The sequence below is a fragment of the Camelus dromedarius genome, chromosome 2 (assembly GCF_036321535.1).
Source record: "Camelus dromedarius isolate mCamDro1 chromosome 2, mCamDro1.pat, whole genome shotgun sequence".
Classification (NCBI taxonomy): Eukaryota; Metazoa; Chordata; class Mammalia; order Artiodactyla; family Camelidae; genus Camelus; species Camelus dromedarius.
The window spans coordinates 81,971,627-81,992,695 of record NC_087437.1 but is presented as its reverse complement, the minus strand read 5'-3'; the positions used below and the strand labels follow the sequence as shown (position 1 = coordinate 81,992,695).

At 37.4% G+C, this 21,069-nt stretch overlaps 2 protein-coding genes across 7 annotated transcripts in view; one reads left to right on the top strand and one right to left on the bottom strand.

The window, feature by feature from the left end:
- Positions 1–21,069, top strand: part of CMSS1 (cms1 ribosomal small subunit homolog) — a 333,561-nt gene that overhangs the window by 101,932 nt on the left and 210,560 nt on the right. The window lies entirely within an intron of this gene.
- The window catches only part of FILIP1L (filamin A interacting protein 1 like), a 264,565-nt gene that overhangs the window by 91,812 nt on the left and 151,684 nt on the right, over positions 1–21,069 (bottom strand). For both annotated transcript variants that reach the window (XM_031457007.2, XM_064496059.1), the window contains 3 exons: positions 8,865–9,117; positions 7,948–8,121; positions 428–606 (listed from right to left, as the gene is read on the bottom strand). In XM_031457007.2, coding sequence (XP_031312867.1) covers positions 428–606; positions 7,948–8,121; positions 8,865–9,107 — 596 coding nt within the window. In that variant the 5' untranslated portion in view covers positions 9,108–9,117. Of the gene's footprint in view, positions 1–427; positions 607–7,947; positions 8,122–8,864; positions 9,118–21,069 lie in introns of those variants that run through there.

The window sequence follows — 21,069 nt, the reverse complement described above, 5'->3', positions numbered from 1 at the left end:
TTCCTTTTCTCATCCTACAGTTAATACCCGTGCGGTACCCATGTGGAAAGCTTGAGTTCTCTCACTACCCATACTATGGTCTTACCTCTATGCTGTGGCATTATTTCTGCCCTTGTATATAGTTTCCATTCTAGTCTGCATAGGGACTAGACCCCTGTTACCTCCTCTGAACCTTTCACAGGGTGCTGCCTTGCAGAATTAGGTGCCCAGCATTTATGCTTCCTATCACACCCAATTTTTCTTGCATTGTATTGACAGTGTTTTTAAACATATCTTTTCCCTCACTCTGGACTGTGAGATTTTTGAGACCAGTGGCTGTGTCACATGCATCTTATATCCCTGAATCCATGACATAGTGCCAAGCCCATAGTGAGAGGTTAGTAAGGGTTGACAGAATGGGTCATTGTCTTGTCCAAAGTGGCCTTACCTTTCACATTCCTGTTCTAGCAAGCCTATGAATTCATCACTCTTCTCCATGTATTCTTTATGTTTTCTCTTTTCTTCCTCCAATTCTAATATGGTTTGCCTATGAGATTTTTCTACCATTAAAAGCTGTTCCAGGATTCGTCTGTGAGATTCTTTATGCTTTTCCACAACTTTGTCCAGCTACAAAAGAAAATACATTGATAGTCTAAGGATAGATCATTCATAATCCTGCCATCTTTCACTCTTAGAAATGTCCAAGTTTTGGTGATTTAATTCAACAGTGGGTTTCTAATTTCCTTATTTATCTTATATTATTAATCTTATTAACTGATAACTTTGATATGTTTCAACACAAATATAAATCTTTTTACTGTCATCAGTAACCACAGAGAAAAACTGGTGCTTCTGTAGATATGAGAACAACTTCCCCACGCACCCTTGCTGCCACTTCCTTCTCTCTCCAGAGAAACCATATGCAAGGAATGGTGGAAAGTGAAGGAATCCCTGCACCGTGTTTTATTCTGCCATTCCCCTAACTGATCACTCCTGCCCCGTCTCCCTGCAGTGCTTTACCCATGTATGCCTCTTGGATCCCATGGTCTGTTTTTCATTGTATTATGCATGAGGATGTTTGTGTACTTTTTTAAAAATTCTTGCTAATCAGTTCTGTGTTTGTATATAGTGTGAATGTGACCAGATGTAAATACCAAGTCTTTTCTGGTTTCTGTGGTCTACTTATCTATTATAAAATGATTACCCTGTGCCTGATTTATGTTTGTCCCCTCTACTAGACTGTGAACTCCTTGAAGGTGGGGTCTAAATTCTATTTTTCTTAAATTCTTACCATCTAATGGAGTGCCTTACTTACAATAGGTGCTCAGGATATGCTTACAGATTGAAAACAAAATAAGCACACAAGGATTCAAGAAAGAAGAGAGGGAAGTAGGCTGATTACAACAAAAGTGGCTCAGGATCTTTGACCAGTGATAAATGAAGATCCAATTAAGAACGTGGTTTTGAAAGTATATGGCTTTCTAGATTAGTTAAATAGTAGGTTGCAACTGATAATATTGGTTGATTGTGCCCTTTGCCTTTATCTTAAAAGATTTAAAATTTGTGACTCTGAATTTGAAGTCAGTTTAAAATCATACATCCTGAAAAGCATATACTTGACTAGGAATACAAGGCATGAAATGGCCAAATCATTTCAGAAAAAGAGTAGAAAAAAATTGTCCTGGCGTACAGAACCCAACTAATTCTATTCAACCTCTAAATGCTTAGGCTGGTTGTCTAGTTTTCTAATATGGGCTTATAATGGCACTTTAACACACACAAAATACTTTTTTATGTCATACAGGTGTTTATGGTTTTTAATAAATGTAATCAATCCTTTTGTGGAACCTGAAATTGCTAAGTTGTGTTGCCTACTGGCAGAGTCACTTTTAACTAATAACCATCTTCTGAGAGGGAGTGGGTAGTGTTAATTGTCCTGGGTCTTAAGCTACAACAGTCCTCTGAGAACTCATTCCAGTTGCCCAAACATTTGAGTGCATTGTAATGGAAATTCAAATCAATTGCTTTTGGAGTTAGAGTGAAATAGTGATAGAATCAGCCTTTATTTAGGGAACTTAACAGTTGACTTAGAAAAAGATTCAGTATGTCACAAGATCGACCCTAGAAATAATAAGTGAATAATTATAGTAAGTATTTAGGAAAGCATAAGTGAATGACTAAAGAAGTCTACATAAATGCAAGAAAAAAAATCTTTCCTCAGATAGCGTGTTGTAATTGTTTGGACATGAATATTAAACTTTATTCAACCCAAAGAGAGTAAAGAGGAAGTTTAGTTGATCTCCTGTTGCTTTCCATTTTTTTTTTCTCCTCTTTGTATTATTTGTTTGTTTGAAGGGACAGAGAAGGAAGGTTGGCAAGAATCATTGCCCTTTATTTACTACATAACCTCTTAAATGGTCTCCCTTCTTCAGCCTCATCTTCTTCCAGCCTGTCTTCATCTTCCACCACTGGAATTACTTCACTGTCCTGTTCAGAGCCAAAACATCTCTCACCATCTGGCCTCCTGACACTTCTGCCCCATTCTTATTCCATACCTTCCCATCTTTCTCACCCAGGCTTTAGCTACACTGGACTTCACGTAGTTCTTGGAACACACTATGGTGCTTCAAGACTGTTTTTTTTCAGTACTGAGACATAGAAACCTTTTCCCCTTCTACCCAAAACTTTTCCTGTTCTTCCTTTATAGCTTTCTCTGATCACTCCTGGTTAGCTTAGGATTGGTTTGTTCCTCCATATCAGTGAAGTGCCTGATTCTCTGGGTTTTCCTTCTGTCATATTCCATGACTCTTGAAGGATGGCCTTAACTTAGTGCATGCTGTTCTGTGCAATAGCTAAGGACGTCATGTTTGTCAACAACAGAAATTAGAAAGCTGTCAAATAGTGACTTTGAAGAGGGAAAGCTTTCAAAGAAAGTGTTACTGATTCTAGAAATGTCTTAGCTTATACTTGAGGTTTCATTTTGTACCTTCTTCATGCCCAGAATACCGCTTAGAAAATATGCCGGTGGTTCTCAATTCAGTCTCTTCCTCATTCCTGACAGATCAAATGATGGACCTGAGCCTGTCTGAACTTAACTCCATTTTCTACCAGCTTTTGTGTGTGTGTGTGTGTGTGTGTGTGTGTGTGTGTGTGTGTGTTTGCACGCTTGGCCAAGCCACTTAACCATTCTGTATTTCAGGTTCGATTATAAATGTAGTGGTTGGGCTTGATTTCTAAGATCGATTCTATTGCCACAGTTTCCTGAAGGCAACAACTATCTATTAAGCACCTATTATGCTGTATGTACTTAGTACTGTGATAGTTGCCATGGGGAATGCAAGAGAAGTTTAAAGTCTCAGTGCTTTTATTCTCTCACTAAGCAGATAAGATACCGACATGAAACAATTAGGAGCAGTGTAAGGTGGTATATCATTAAGCACTAAGGGACTATCAGAGAACCACTGCCCCTTTTTTATCTAGCCCCACTTGCGGATTGAGTGAAGCCTGGGGAAGAAAACAGGAAGACTCAGTCACTTAAGGGAGTGTTAGGGGCAAAAAGATCGAAAAGATAGCTCCTTAATGTTTACCATGCAATGACAAGCTTCCTGCTTATCATTTTAGCCTCTCTTATGTCATGTCCTACCCATAGCCCCTGATATAAGCCAACTCCTTGCCTAGGATGAAGAAAGTATAATGTGTTCTGATAGATTGGATCCTCCCCTGGTCAAACGGAATGAAGAACAGGGAGGTTTTCCACCTTTATGCTTTTGGGCACTTAATATATGTTTAGAAAAGAATAATGACCTTTGTTTTAATAGCTCCCAAGTCACAGACTACCCTAATTTGGGGTATCACTTTCTTTCTGTGCTATGGCTTTGGTTCTCTTTGTTCTCTTGCATTGACTTTTTGAAGATTGTCTTTTTCTTTGATTACCCTGAATATACCGGTAGAGTTAAAGCTAGTCCAGACAACAGAGAAATTATTTGGCCATTTTAGTAGACCGAAGATAACTAAACATGCTATTCATAAAATGTTCTGTCTTCTTCTCTGTCTTTACTGAAACCTGGTTTTCCTGGGTAATACTGAAGTCCTAAAATAGAGACTGCTCATTCTCACATTGCCCTAGTATCCTAGATCCTGAAATGAGGGCATGATTTTCATGGCTCTGCACTACCACTGCCAGACTGTTCTGAAAACTCTTGTTTTATCATCTTTCTGAATGGTGATAGTCTTTTGGTCATCTCCAGAGCTTCCGATCACTCTCACAATCTACCTTTTTACTGTCAGTATTTTTTTTGTTGGTCATTCTGGGTGATTTCCAGATTTAGCTGGACTTTCCATCTGGCTTTTTCCTTATGCCTGGTCAGCATCCTTTCTCTTTCCTCAAGGCACCTTTTTGGAGCCCATGCTAATTCTCTCTAAGTACTAGACCTGGACACATCCTTACCTTCTTACTTTTATCTCCTACTTGTCTAAATAGAGTTCCTCAAGCATAAATACTGTATTTTTATTCTATGTCTGCTACTGTTAACTAACTATATCCATCTACATTCTTAACCTCTTCACCTATATGTAGTTTTTGTCCCTCCCTTACCATCTCCTTCCAGTCCTTGTCCCACCTATGATTCTCTACCCCTTATGCCTTTGATCCACCTCTGTCCCTTCAAAGTGTGCCTGCAAATATGATTAAGTCTTCCTCTCCTAAAAATGCACACATATGTACACAGGCAGGAAGAGAAAGAGAGAGAAGGATTTATTGTGAAGCTTGGGTTTTAGGGTTCTTCATTTGCATAGGTATCTTCCAAGGGCCTGCTTGGACCAATGTGTTCACCTAGCCATAAATTTTGTAAAATTTATAAAAATAATACATTAAGTATTATGTGCTGTTATCAGTTAAGACCTCTGCTTTTTTTACCTTCTACTTGTGATCCATCATACTTCCTTTCATTCCTTTGGAGAAGGTATGAACATTTTTGGGGTCCTGCTAAAGGAACATTCAGTTGGTTTCACAGGCACCTCCATGTATAATAGAATTATTGCTAGTCATCTTGCTATAGGAAAGGCTTCCAGAAATGCTGTTACTACCACTATGCCAATTCATCCAGCCATTGTCAAAGGTGAAAGGCCAGAGTCTACATTGCAAAATGAATATGTCGTTTGTTTCCCAGCACTGGGAGGGAATTTGTGGATTGGAGAGGAGAAGGGTTAAAAATATATGGAGCCAGAAGCTAGTCTATGTAAATTTCCCCTTTAGTTCCTGGATTCAGGATTTCTGTAGCTCCATGTAAATCTCATTCGTGTACTGGGAGATTGTTAGATATTTTATCTAATGTTTTCATCTATTTTTAGTGATATGATTTAATGATACCCTCCACAATGTTGCTGGAAATAGAATTTCTTTATGTTCTATCTGATGACTAACCCCTATTCATTCTCTAGATCTTGGATTTTGATTCTTCTATCTAAATTTGATCCCCCATTATGCTCTCTCATAGAGCTTTGTGGTTTTCAGCATAAAAATTAACATAATGTGTAATTGCATACTTACTTGTGTGATCATTTGTAGTCTGTCACTCTTTTAGACATTAAGCACCCTGAAGACAGGAACTATGACTATTTTTTACAATGAAAATTATAAAATGAAATTTAAAGGTGAATTATACAACTACTAAACATAAGTATTTTAAGAATTGCCCTCAGATAACACTAATAAGGTATGCAGATCCTTTTATTATAGTATCTTGATAAATCAACACTGTTGTTATATTTTTCTTGATATCTTTTTTGGAAGAACTAAAAGTATGTTAGGACACTAACTCAAGTATCTAAGGTATCAAGCATTTAAGGTAACTTTTAATATAGAACCCTAGGTTGGAAAGGAATAGGATGTTAAAACTTTTGCGGACTCTGAATTCTTCTTTCCCTCTTGACAACCCAGCTATCCTCTCTCCCCATCTACATCCTTTGTTCTAGCTTGCAGGCCTCTACCTTAAGTCAGTGTTCCTAACATGTGACGTAGTTGAGAATAGTTTGTTTTTCTAAGGTATTTTGCCTTGTGAATAGATAAATCCCTTTTGGTTTACCTTAGACATGGTTGAAATTTTTAACATTTAAAAAAATAATATTATGAGGAAAATTAAAGTAGAGGGATGGGAGAAAACAAAATAATAATAAATTTTTAGCATGCAGATCCTTATCCTGGTGTAATTAGGGTGCCAGCAGGAATGGTCTTAGTGGGAATGCTAGCCTCTCTTTCTTTTCTTTGGCCCTACCTAGGGATTGCTATTCAGAATTTCCCTTTACTGTTTCTTCTCTGGATATCCCCCTTTCACCCATTACTTCCTAGAGAGGAAAAAGGTAGGCAACTGAGTTGTTGTGTAGGTAGAGTTATATGAGCTTCAAGGAACTGTGTAGACTGATAGCTAAGGAGAGAGAAATCTGTAAGGGGAAGTAGTAGGCTAGAGAAGAAAATAGACAAATCATAGAGGTGAAAATGTGAGAAGTGTGTGTGTGTCTGTATATGTGTGTAGGGGTATCTGTTGGGAAAGACTCAAGGTTGGATTTATAAAGCAGGACCAAATAATGGGTAACTTGTAGAGATACTTTGCAGAGTTAGGATTTCAAGCATTTATAGAGAGGGTATTTCCAATTTTGCATCTGTACAATAGAATTATTTTGTAACTAAAACTTTCTCCCAGTGATTTCAGCATAAGTTTGTAATCATTCTGTTTCATTTCACATTTGTGTGTCAAGGGATTGTACCATTTGTGGAGGAGGGAGGATATGTTCACTGATCATTAATTTGCATTTGTGCTCATAGGAGTTAGGGAATTTGTGCCTAATGCTGTTTCGCAGTCACTGTTGGGAGCCAGGATATAGTTTTAACACTATTGACTTGAAGGCGGCTTCGGCTTCTCTTGTTTAAAATTTGGATTAAAGTGCAATCAACAGACTTTGGGTGGTCTCATCGTCACCGCTCAGAGAAGCAGATCCATATGACCAAACTCCTTCATGATTTGGCAAGACAGTAGTCATCTCTCATGAGACACCCAAGACAAGAATAGCAAGGACATTAGAGGTCACTTCCGAGGTGGGTTGCCAGAGCGTATGTGGGGAAATTTGTCCAAAACTTGCTTTCACCCTCTCCAGCCTTCACTCATGTTTCTAGTTGTCTCCTTTTTATAAAAATGAAAAATTATGAAATTTTCCACTAAGGTCTCGGAGGAAAACAGAAGAATAAAATAAGGATGCCAAGGAGTTTCAGAAATGTCAGCAAGTGAAAAAGAGCAAGCAGTTCCTCATCTTTGTGCAGTGGTGGCCATTTTGGGACTGCTGATCTTTGCCATTGTCATTGCTGGGCACACTTGGTGGGGAAAAGTCTTTATTGTCGTTAAACTTTTGAAGGAAACAGAAGATATGTGCTCATCTAAAATACATGCTTTCTAAAACTCTATTTCTTGGTTAGTTCTTCAGATCATTTCCATTCACGCTCAAAATTTCTATGACATAATACTTCAGTGTTTTCAAAGAAATTAACCTTCATGGTTGAAGTTTATCTGTTTTTATTACCTTCAAGTCTCCAAAAGAAGTACAGACCTGTGTGTGTGTGTGTGTGTGTGTGTAGGTCTGAGTGTCTGTGTCTCTCTGTGTGTGTTTTGTGTGTGTGTGTCCCTGCATGTGTGTGTGAGAGAGAGGGGAAAAGGGAGAGAGAGGAATTCTCTTGCATGTGTTAGGTTTTAGTCTAATGTGAAGAAACAAGCCTAGTGGAAACATCCTGTCCATGATTTATTCTCTTTTCCTTTCCTGTAGAACATGTAGTGTTTATCTACGTTGGGTAGATTTTAAACATAGAACTGTAAATAATCAAAAAAGGAGTTATATGTCATGCTCACCTGCCAGGCCTAGTGCTTGACTGGCTGGTGAACTTGCTCTGTCTCCCTAGGTACACACCCTTGATGTGATACATACCTCATTCATTGGTTTCTCATAGATGTCTTCCTGCCAAGGTGCAGATTTTGCTTGAAAAGCATCTCGCTGGAGAGCCTCTAACACCTTTTTTGGAGTGACAAACCCATACTGAGCTTCCAGCAAAGCCAAGTCCATTTTTTCAGCCTTTAAAATGCCTATGACTTCATCTCGAGCCTGTAGGAACAAAAGGCATTTCAGAAAGCCTGCTTTATCTACCAGCAGTCTCTGCAAGTGATTTCTTGTGATAGTTGAGTGTTTTTTTTCTTCTCTTTCAAATATAAACATATCATATTTGGTTATAGGACCTTTTAGAAAAGGTAGCAAAACTGTGCCCCTTCATTCTTCTTATAGTCTAATTACACATTAATAATGTTTTTAAACATGATCATTATACAACATTGGGGGGCTCTACATTTTTATTGTGTTTGACAAGCGGATAACATGATATCTCTCAGTGGACTGGCATTTTCGTTTCCAGGGATAGGAAATAAGATTCTCCTATTTATGTAGCAGCTGTTTTTAGTTTTTTATGTAAGTTAATAATGCCAGGGCAAGTCTAGGAGCCAGTTCACGTGAGGTACAAAAGCGGCTATTGTTATTTAAACCAATCCAGAAGTCATCTGGTATTACTGTTACCTGTACGTGCCTGTGCACTGAAGCTTGTGTGCAGCATAGGCAGAGGATGTGACCTTTCACAATGTGCACGCCAATCATATGTCATAATGACAGTCCTTTTAGATGTGATTGATTGCCTTTCATGTTTCCAGCAGAGAATGCTGTGTATGTGTACTTAACACTTTGCTTTCATACACATACAAGTATGAACCACAGATACCTATTTTTGTGGCAGCTACACACCAAATTCATAAGCAGCCTTCCCCTTAAAGCATGAGGGGGCTAATTCTAATCCAGCTGACCTGCAATTCTCCCTCCAGAATGCTGAGAAGAAATAATAGGTCATCTCTTGAGAGGTCTTCTCCTTGGTGGCCATTACCACTGTGTGAGTTAGGATGTGGAAGGATTGCATCTGACTCACTGGTGAGGTCTTTGTCTTGCTGTCTCTGTTTCATGTCCTCAGGCCCTTGGAAACTGTGATCTTTACTGTGTCTTGGAAATGGCTTTTGGGCTGAGCCCTCCGTGTCATTGCTTCTGGAACGCATTCCTTATGGTCTGGAAAGAAGGAAGACAATTTGTAACTCTTAATGCAAGTGGGGTTTTAATAAGAGCACCTATTACTGCTTTAACAAGTCTGCACTCTTGTTATATTTACTGCAGCCAAAGACTCGATCTTTCTGAAGTCTACAGCAGAGAAGGGCATTAACAGATTCATAAATCACAGTCTTATTTACACTTCTGTTTTTAAAATCAACATTTTAAAATATGTGTTCTGCTTTGATTAAGGCCACTTATGTCCATGAATAAACAGACTGTATTTGAACTACACCCGCCAAGCATTCCACCTCAGAGACCCAGGTCATACCTCCAACCTTGGCCTAAGTGCTTACTTAAGCTGTACTTAACATAATTGTGAAATACTAAATTTGCTAATTGTTCTAACTTTCTACAGATTCACATTGTAGTGTTTCCTTTGGAAGTTGAAAAGAAGTTTTTAGATTTCTTAGCCTTTGGTGGTTTAAGATGGAAGCATCAGAATTACTGCTACAAAATACTTTGGGTTATTTTGTTATGACGGTGAATGTAGTCTAGTATTGAAGGAATGAAGGTTTGATCCCTGGCTGTATCCCAGACATTCTGCTAAAATTCCAGAGCTACCTTGGATAACTCAAGGATTTATCTTTAGGACTCTTATTTCCAAAATAAGTACATGAGTGCCTATAGTAGTTGACTGTTATAGAAACAGCATAAAATAGATTAATTTGTGAGAGACATATTAGTTCCACATCTGATTATATAATTATCCAAATTAATTTGCAATAGCAAGATAAATTTTTCCAACTTTGAGGTTTCTAATGAAAAGAGAAAATATCAATTGAACTTATAGTCTACCTCACTGATGTACAAGCAGATTGTTAATTTTACTCATCCCTACAAATCATGAAACTTTCATCATCATTGGTACCTTGCTTTTAGTTTGTAATAATATTTCTTTAAAAATTTGAAAAAGCTCAAGCATACAGAAAAATGTGGAAATATAATGAATTACTACATGCTACCACACAGATTTGTAAAATTTAATTTATTATATACGTTAGAAAATTTTTTAAGTAAAATACTACAGATACAGTCAAAGCCTCTGTGTATCTCTTCCTTAACCCTCTCTATACCCTTCCTACGTCAAGACAAAAGTAACTGTCTTGAATTTGGTGTTTATCATTCTCATGCATGTTTTATACTTTACTTTGTACTTTAAAGCATGTGTATATATTGCTGAACAATATATAATATTTTTTTGCAGATTTTTAAACCTTATTTAAATAGCATATCAAGTGTATTGTTCTGAAAATGCTTTTCATCCTATATTTTTGAGATTCTTCCTTGCTTCATTTTATTTATTTTACATATTTTGATTGCTGTATAGTTTTGCTTTATATGAATAGTCCACCATTTACTTATCTGTTTTACTGTTGATGGATATTTAAATAGTTTAGTTTTTTTAGTATTAGAAAAAATGCTGCTATGAACATTCTTGTACATTTTTTCCCATGTACATGTCCTGTGTACATGCATTTCTCCAGATAGTGACCTGTAGAGCATAGAAATGGAATTTCTGGACTGTGCTGTATGTGTCTTCTCAACAGTGCTAAGGATTATTGCTCTCCTAAATGAGTACCAGTTTACAGTAGAGTATGAGAATTCTCATTGCTCCATATCTTTATCAACACTTGCTGTTATGAAATTTATAATTTTTCCCAATTTGGTAAGTGAGATAGTATCTGATGTCTTAATTTGCATCCTGAATTAATGAGAGTGGGCATCCTTTTACATGTTGAGAGATCTTTTGGTTTTCTTTGTAAATTGCTCGTTCATAGTCTTTGCCCATTTTTTTCTTGTATTAGTTGTCTTTTTCTTATGAATTTGTAAGAATTCATTACACATTCTATAAATTACTGTTTTGTTGATTATATGTTTTATCATTATCTTTTCTGGCCTGTAGCTTGCATTTTCAGTTTATTATTATATATTTTGCAGTATAGAAGTTTTACATTTTAATTTAGTCAAGTTTATCCATTTTTAAATCAGTTCTTTTCTTTATAATTTGCATTGGAAACAAAAATTTGAACAGTTTCGGTATAAAAGACCATGGTTAAGTGGTTAAGACCATGATTCTGGAATCACATTGCTTGAGTTCAGATCTCTTCTCCATTATTTGTTGACTGTAAAACTTTGGGCAAGTTAATTAATACCTCTGTGCCTCAGTTTTCTCATCTGTAAAATGAGAATGATAGTAGTAGTGTGTTTATAATATAAAGTTGCTGTGAGGATTGAATCAGTCAACACATCAGATTATTTGCAACACATCTGGTACCACTCAATAAATATTAGGTATTATTGTTTTAGTTATTAATGTTATTAATAGTTATTAATGTTATTGGTTATTAATGTTATTATTAAATTTATTTTTATTCCTCCAAATTTTATAATGATTCTGCATTACCTTTATAGTTGGAAAAAAAATTCATGAACCAAAGCCAGGGGTGAGTGTAGCTCAGTGGTAGAGCACATGCTTAGCATGCATGAAGTCCTGGGTTCAATCCCCAGTACCTCCATTAAAAAAAAAAGGAACCAAAGCAAGTTTATTTGATTATCTGTTTCATCTAATGAGAGGTGAGCCATGAATACAGAGGGGAAAGAAAAAAAGATTGAAAGAATGGCTTTGTGTCTTTCCTGGATACTCTGTTTAAGAAATAATTCTTACCAGTCCCAGCTTGCTGGCACCACTTGAAAGACCTGAGTGTCAGGACAGTTTAGAAACCTTGAGGACTTCACAGCCAGCCAGCTAAGCCTCTGTTCATCCCTCCAGCCATCATTCTACAAGCATTTATTGAAGGCTCACTGTGTGTCATGCACTAAGTTCATTATTTATGGTGTGGCTTCCTTAGTACAAGTGATACACTTTCAAGTGTAAGGTTTATGAAAATAGTTCTTGAAACTTGGGGACATGAAAAGTGCACTGAATTAGATAGACGAAAGTTGTGTGAAAAAAAATTCTGTCACAAATCAGCTGGGAGACTTAGCTAAGACACTGTCTTTCTCTGAGCTCCATGTCGTGATTTGTGAAGTGAAGGGGATGAGGAGGTGATTTTTATGACATCCTTTCTCCTTGGATATAAAATGATTCTTGCCACTGTGCCTTTTTTCTGGCATAGGTTATCAATAGCATATTTAGAAGAGATGGATTTGTGGGTCTGCATCTTATAGGAAATCCACAGAAATCTAAATACTACATATGGATATGCAGTAAATGTGTCTGATGATTCTAACTAGGAAAGAGATTACAGTTAAAAAAGACAATGCTTAAGGTATAGAATAGATAAACAAGATTATACTGTATAGCATAGGGAAATGTATACAAGATCTTGTGGTAGCTCACGGTGAAAAAGAATGCAACAGTGAATATGTTCATGTATAACTGAAAAATTGTGTTCTACACTGGAAATTGACACAACATTGTAAACTAACTATAACTCAATAAAAAAAAAAAAGACAATGCTTAAGGAGATAATCCCAGTGATAATTTTCAGCTGAGAATTGTTCTGTAGCCTTATCATAACAATCAGGCTATATAAGCAGAACTTGAATGTGTTTATTGTCTTACATATTTATTATTTACATATTTTACTTGTCAGTAACCAACTGTCAGGTGATACCAATGAGACACTCTGCCTTGAAGTTATAATATCTATTCAGAGAAATTTAAAACATTCACTTTCAAAATTTTAACAAGTCACATAATGTGTTCTCTTTACAACTCATGGTCTCTCTTAATTCCCTCCATCACACATTTATTTACTCTGTTAGACATTGGAGATAGAAAGACAGTGATGGATATAGTGATGGTAATGATGATAATAATTAATATTTATTGAGCAGTTACTACATGCCAGGCATTCTTCTAAGCATTTTATCTGTTTTATCTCATTCAGTTCTCACAACAACCCTATGAAGTATGGAATATTATTCTCTCCATTAACAGCAAAGAAATGGAAGCATAAATGAAGGTTGCACAGCTAACAAGTGGCAGAACTGAGATTTGAATTTAGGCAACCTGGCTCTAGATCCTGCACTCTTAAAACTCATGCCTCATGCCATTAGACTGTACTGTCAAAGACAGATGGTTACAGACACTCTGTCTGAAAAATGCGTATAGCCTTGTTAAGGAGACCATTTGTCAATAATTACAGTACAGATTAACAGCAGTCTGTGGCAGTATTATCACTGACTCTTCCCTACATAGTCAGGGAAGGATTCTTTTATTTGAGAAAAGCAAAGACGTATAAGTGTATTTTTGTGCAAGGATGGAAGATTAAGGATATATGGGATTTATGACTGTGGAAAACCCCATTATGTATATATTTATGTATTTAAAAATACTATTTCTATACTAGCGTGTTAATATATGCTATGTACCTTATAAAAGGTTTATATTCAAAAAACATAAAGGAAAAATATTAATTAAAAATAATAAGATACCTAATTATTTTTTTTTCCACCCCATTGGATTATCTTGAATACCCCAGTGAAATCATTGCTCTGACCCATAGTTATAATGGAACGTTGTTAACATAGGTTAGATATATTTAAAACAAATAAATATCATGAACTACTTTATTTACAGATATGTTCTCACATGAAGGACAGGGCCATCCATCCATGTCTTCTGTTAATATTGTTAGTCTCCATCCATGTGTCCCGTGGGATTTCTGGCCTGGTGCTTCTTACATAATAGCTCTTCAACAGAGTGACTGGTTTTTCTCCTTGTACTTTGTGGCCTACCCCAAAACTTAGGTAGTGTTTAAACAATGGCTCAGAATTGTGTGGGTTACTCTGCAGCTTTGGTTATCTTGCAGCTTAGCTGGAATGGATGGTCTAAGATGGACTCACTCCCATATCTGGCTGCTAGCTAGTTGAACTAGGAGATCTCAACTGGATGATCTCATCTCTGCTCCACATGGCTTTCAACCTTTGGTAGATTAGACTAGGCTTCCTTATATAGCGGTCTCAGGATGGTATTTTAAGAGTGTGAAACTCCAAGGTCTCATTTCTATTGGTGAAAGAATGTCCAAGATCAGCCCAAATTCAGGAAATAGGGAAATGGATTCCACCTCTTGATGGAAGGAGCTGCAAGGTCACATTGCAGAGGAATGGGAAAAGTTAACTGTAGCCATCTTTGAAAAATGCTAAGTCTATCACACTTAAGATTCAAATTTCTATGAAAATCAAATGAAAGTCTCTAGATTAAAACAGAGGTAAAATATATTTGGTTTTTTACTTCTTTTAATTTCCTGAAAGGATAAGGTTATTTTGATGATTTCTAAGATACATTCCTGTGCTTTCCTCTTACCCACGTATTCTTATGTGGAACAATAGCCTACCGATAAGAATCAACTTGTATTCTGCCTCTAATCAATAAGGATTCCTCTGCCACCATTAATTTTATCTAAGGTATGCCTTCCAGAATTCCAAGATAGCATAAACTTCTACTTAACAGAGAGTTTGCTAAGCATATTTCATAAGTAGTGCCCTTTGAGTTTAAGGCAACCCTGAGCTGTTCCAGAAAACCAAATGGAACTCTGTATACAGCCTATCTTCCCTCACCTCGTTCTTTTGTTTTAAATTGAGTTACAATTGATGTACAATATTATGTAAGTTACAGGTGTACAATATAGTGATTCACAATTTTTAAAGGTTATACTCCATTTATAATTATAAAATATTGGCTCTGTTCCCCCTCATCTCATCCTTTAAGTGAGTTGGGTGAAATTTGCAAGGAGAGCACAAATTATCTGCCATTAATGATATTTATAAATGCTAAAAAAGGAATGACCTGAAACATTTTTGTACTGTGTTTATTCTTGTTAAAGTGATAAGAGTTTTTCTGAACCCACCAGTCTTCTCAGGGGGCTGGGGAAGACAGTGTCAGCAATCTCGCTGGCACTTACGTTGGATTTGTGAACAGACCCATCGTGTGCAGACTTCTGGTCTACTGAGGAGTGTGTCTCCGCATGTTTACAGTGGTGGAGTTTCCTTGCCCTCTTGCCAACAACCACAAAATGATCAGTAATGAGAAGTAATTAAGTATCAAGAGGAAGAAAACAAAGACATGAATTTCATGATACTCTCATGCTTTGTATTATCAGTGACTTCATTGTTTCTCTTGGCAAATTTTTAATACATCTGTGCTTGGCCCAGGGGTACGTACTGAGGAAAAGAAAAATTTTGTAATAGCAACAGAGGTTTGGGATTTTCAGGTTACAAAGGGGAAAAAAAAAGAGGAATGGAAAGTTACTTTTGTTTATACCAAATAATGATGTCATATTCTTTTCATAAAGCGTCGCTGTCATATAATGCCTGATGGTTTTGCAAGGAGAAAATTTGCTTAGTTGTCAAGTTTAACACAGCCTTATGCATTATTATTTGTGACTATCATAGCCCGTAGAATGGCAGCCTTCAGGAGTGTAAGGGAGCAATAGACTGGGAATCAGGAAACCTGGCTTCTGATCTTAGCTCTGCTTTTAATTAGCTAGGCTCTGGGTTGTCACTTGTAAAATGAGGATATTAGGCTAAGTTGACCCCACAGAGTCATTCAGGATGAAACAAGAACAGGGGTTCTTTCCCCTAATAGCTACCTTGTCCTTCACACCCTAATGGGTTCCCTAACAGCAGGATTTGTGCCTGAGACTAGATGATCTCTGAGGTCCCGGGACTTCCCGCTTTAGAGTTCTGTGCTTCTCTGTTGTCTTGTATCTATGGATACAAATACAGTGCAATTGGCCCTGAGAATCAGATTCTGCTTTGCTTTCCGATGTGGTGACCTCAGTCAGTTTTTCTTTGGCTTAAGCTGGTTAAATCATGGTGGATCTTGGTAAGGGTGTATACTTGCAAAAGAAAGACAGGTAGAGAATTTGCAATTATTTACTTAATTTAGTTACAGGAAATGGCCAAATGTCAATAGAGACCTATTTCATCTGCCACCTCCCCCACAGCACAGACACCCCTAGCCAACTCCTCACTATGAAAGCTGAATTTTCTTAATCATTCTTTATTAATCTTATATAGCAAAAATTGCTTATTCTACATAATTGAGTGCTTTTAGACATAATTTAGTCTTCACTTACTTATTTTCATGTTTGAATGGTGGAAAGAGGTTATTTTGCTTCTATAAAAGAACTTCAGAAAGCTTCAGTGAAAGAAGTTGGTTTTGGTCTTGATCATTTAGTATGATATTGAGGTAGCCCAATCAAAACTATTCTGATTTAAAGAAGAAAGTAATAATGATAGCTTAGATCAATTCAGTACTTACCAAATCAGTCTGTTCCGAATACTTTGTTTTGATTAACTCATTTAGTCTTCACAAAAGCTGTTGTTTATCCCCATTTTGCAAAGGAGAAAACTGAGGCTTGTAGCTGTTAAGTAACTTCTTGAAGATCTTACTGCTAGGAAGTGGCAAAGGAAGGTCCTAACTTGGGTGGCTCTAGTCCAGCAAATCAATGTACTGTATCTCCTTAGGGTCTTATAAGGCATACATAGTAAAGGAAAAATCCTGGTCCATTGTTAAATTATTCAACAAGCATTTATGAAATGCCTACTATGTCAGTTATACTAGGCAATATGTGCAAGTTTATTTTTATATCTGAACTAATGTCCCATTTGTTGACATGGGTATACTTAATTCTGGCTACCCAAAGTTACACAGAAATCTGAATATGAATTCACAGTTCCCTGGCCCTTTCAGCAATTGGTCTATTCAGTAAAGATGTTTTGTTTTTGCATAATACTTATGTGCAGAAACTTAATGGAATGCATTGCTATTCTTAAACTTTAATGTACTTTTCTTAACCACTTTGCTGGCATCTTGGGGGGTGGAAAGGGGGCATAACATAATCGAAAGAGTTTGAGATCGTGAGATCAGATGGATCTGGGCTTAAATTGCTGTTCCAGTATGTTAGCTCTGTAGCCTTGGACAAGCTGCTAAACTTCCCTGAGCCTTCAAATGTAAAATGGAGATAATGGTACCTGCTAACGGGTTTATTGCCCATGCTCTGTGAGCACAGGGCCCCTGTTGTTGAGTCTGTCTTCCCAGTGTTCAACAGAGTTGGAGCTCAGCAGGGATTCGTTTGCATGACTGAATCACGCAGTCCTTGACAGAAATGATTGGCTCTGAGTAGGAACTGCCTCATGGTAAAGACGATTCATCTGTGAACCACTGGCTAGAAATTTAGAAAAATGGTACTGTGAATCTAATAGAAGTAGCTGGAATGTAGAAGTAACTAATGTGTATACACCTGTTTCCATATGCTTGGCACTGTTTTAAGTGCTTTGTATGTATTATCTTACTGAATCTTAAAGAGTTTTAGCCTGAAGTAAAGACTGTAGGAAAGGGCTTTGTAAAGGTAAACTAAGAGTGGAGGCTCTCATAGGAGACATCAAAGTCAGAGAAATTAAAATCAGTATCGGAGTAGTGCTGATACTTACACAAAGTTCAGAGTGTGTGTGCGTGTGTGTGCACGTGCTGGGTACGCTGGGTGGAGAAGGGACATTGGATCCCTAAGACGTACTAGAAAACTCCAGTTAATGTCACTGAATTTTGAAAACCTTTATCATTTATACTCTGACCTTCAACTCTCCCTCACCTCCGCCCCTCTGCATACACTCTCACATACATAAAATGAGCTGAACATCCCCTACACTCCTGTCATTTGACAACACCTTTAACAATCATTAGTCCTGTTTTTATGTATGTGACATTTTATAAAGCAGTGTCATTTAAACTCGGTTTGGTAGGAAATTTGGGGGATACATTGTTTTGACGGCAAGATGGTTGCATAATGCAGAGTGGGTCTGTGCTAACAGTAGGACACATAGCCAAGGGACAAACTTGGAAGTGATCCAGGGCCTTACGTTTGAATGTCTTTAACATCCCACACTTGCTGAATTTAGAGAGCAGGCTGTCAGCTAGCTTTACATTTCCATTTGGATTTACCCTTCTCTCTGCATGGAACCATTAAGCTATAACTTAGTTCCCTCAAAGGGGAATGGAAAGAGATGTAGTAAGATTATGGGGTTCTCAGCAGAGCTGGTTGAGCCCTTAATATTAACTGTCTCATGGTAAGTGTGATTCATCTATGAAAATACTGGCTATAAATAGATATTAATAGTGTTCAGTTGCAAAACAGCCAGGTTGTGCTTTTGCCACATTAGGGCAAAAATCTTGTTGAGTATTTTATTTGGTTTCTCTTAAAATAAAGAAGTAAGAAGTTTGTTTCCTTTTATTGCCCTAGTCACCCATATTTGAAGACACTAAATTCAGCCAGCTACAGTAAAGCTATCTAATGGCTAAAAAAAGACACATTGAAAACCAGATAACCTAATTTAGCAATGGTCCCCCTTTATCTTTTTCTTCCATTTTCAGTAAAAATCACTGAAACATTCCCTTAATGGTATTTTTGCTTGTAGAGAGGGCATGGATAGGGCTTCAGAGAGGAGAATAGAACCTGGGTATTTGTGATTCAGGCCCTTATTCCTCAGAGTTCTGAGTCCTAAGAGAGAGTCAAAATTACTTGCAAATCAAATGTGAGGTTCAGAAGGCAGTGTAGTAGTCATCTTAACCATCTCCCATAGTACCAGACACTCAGTGTTTTCTGTGCCCATCTACTCCATTGTTACACAGCTCTAAGTGTCTGAAAGGGCTTCCCTGTGAACTGAAATCTAACTCCCAGGAACTTTATTCTTTAATCCTGCTTCTGCCTCCAGAGCTCAGTCAAGCAAGGCTACTTCTCTCGCCACACTATGGTCCTTCAGTGGGAAGGGCTCTCTTCTTATTTCCAGATGAAACACTCAGTTTCTTTAAACATTCCTTGCACTATGTAGTTTAGTCTCCCTCACCCAACACACAATCTCACACACACATTTTGATTATACCCCTTTAGACCTACTCTCCATTAGGCCAGGTGTTTCTTGAAGAAACGTATGGAGTTAGGCATAATTTCCCAGATGTTAAACACAACTAAAGCAGTGAAATGGTGAGAGTGTATACTTGGGGAAGATCTCAGTAAGTCTTCTGATGCTGGATCTCAGTTGGAATGTTAAGTATAGATCAAGAAATTTGATTGTAGGCATTTAATGAAGACTTATTCCAGTTTAGTTTATCAGGTGAGTGTTTGTAATACCTTTCATGTCTACATTGCTTGCTATATCAGTAGATAGATAATTATTTGTCCTGTTTTGCAAGAGGAGGAATTTGACATTCAGAAAGCGTAAATAACTTTGGCTAACAAACCTTGGATCAGAAATGAAAACTCAGGTATTCTTACACCCCTTTCTCTCCAAGCTCATGACGGATTAATCAAAATTTGAACTTCCTTTTTTAGCTTGAATGTGTTCTTTGGGTGCTTGTCCACTAAGTGCTGTGGTCAGAGAAGCTGCTAGGCTGTAGATGCAGAATAAACAGCCTGCCATTGGGGTCTAATAGAGCAGACTTACATCATGGCTTTTCTTAGCTGTGTGTTCTGAAGAAAGGACAAAAAGAAATATAAAAATCTCAGAGTATAAATAGTTGATTTATCCAAGTTTTCCATTACAAATCAGTGGCTCTTTAAAGATTCTTTTCTCATTTAAGGTTGATACAGGGTTGGGAATGTTTTCCAGATCTTTGTGGAATAGAACAGAAGAAAATTATTTTCATATAGTCCAAGTTAGCTTTAATGAATTTTTAAATGCCACGCTCCCAGCACGAGATCAGAGCTCTTGAAAATCATATGATTCTTTTAACAGTTTTCAAACTACATCACTTTTCATATTTCTTCCAGTTCTGCTCTCTGTTTTTTCTTGGAAACACAGTGATATTGAGCCAGTCACTTAACCTTTCTGTTCTCTTTGAATTTTTGTCCCTTTGGTTCTTAGAACCAGTTTCATCCAACCCCCCGTATTCAGCAACTGAGGCCTGTGGAAGTTAACTGATATGCCTGTGGTCGTGCCCAGAGGCAGCACCAGAACCCAGAGCTCTTGCCTGCAGCTCTGTTGTTATTTCCGTAGCAACACTACATGTTCATAAGCCAACCCTTACTTCTTCCAGCTCTAGAAAGATGTGAATCTTAAAAGATAAAAATGCATCCTCAGAGTACCCAAAGTCTCCCACAGATTTTTGTTAGCTTTCTCAACTACTTCCTCTCCCATTAGGTGGCATTAGGTCACTCTGAGTGCCTTAAGGACTCCTCTGGGCTAGACCAACCCAGCATAATACAGAGCTCAGAGGTGAACAGAGATTCAGAGATCAAGAGTTCCCATCTATAGATTCCAAATGACATCTTTCCTTTCTCTTCTTTTATCTAAGAACCTGTGACTGGAATAGAGATTGTGTGTTACAGAAAAAATGTTGCAATTGATACAGTCCCTGGGCAGCCATTTTGCTTCTCCTTTCCCATGTCTTCCCTTACTCAGTCTGTCTTCTTGTGCTGGGGGAATGTTTCACTCCTTGCCTTCCAGGCATATGAATCTAGATACATTTACAGTTTCTCTTATTAGGGGGAAAGAAGGAAGCTAACTTTTGTAAAGCTCCAATTATCTGCCAGATAATATGATTCATGCTTTCTGTCCTTTATATCTTTCTTTAAAATTCAGACACATGGACTTGGTATTATTCTCCTTATTTTGCAGATGAAAAAGCTGAGATGTTGAGAAATTCACAACTTAGTGTGGTAGAAAAACAGATTCAGGACTAAATACAAAATACGAATAAACGCTATAAATAATGTCCAGTGCACAAAGTGTTTTGGGAGCATTTGAGAGGAAATGACTAACCCTGCCAAAGGGACTCAGTGAAAGCACTTCAGAGATAAGTTGGGCCTTGGAGGATAAGACTGTCCAGGTCATATGTACAGGCTGAAGGTGGGTGAAGAACAATGTGTGGCAAATATCGACTCACTCCTTACAGCTGAAGTAAAG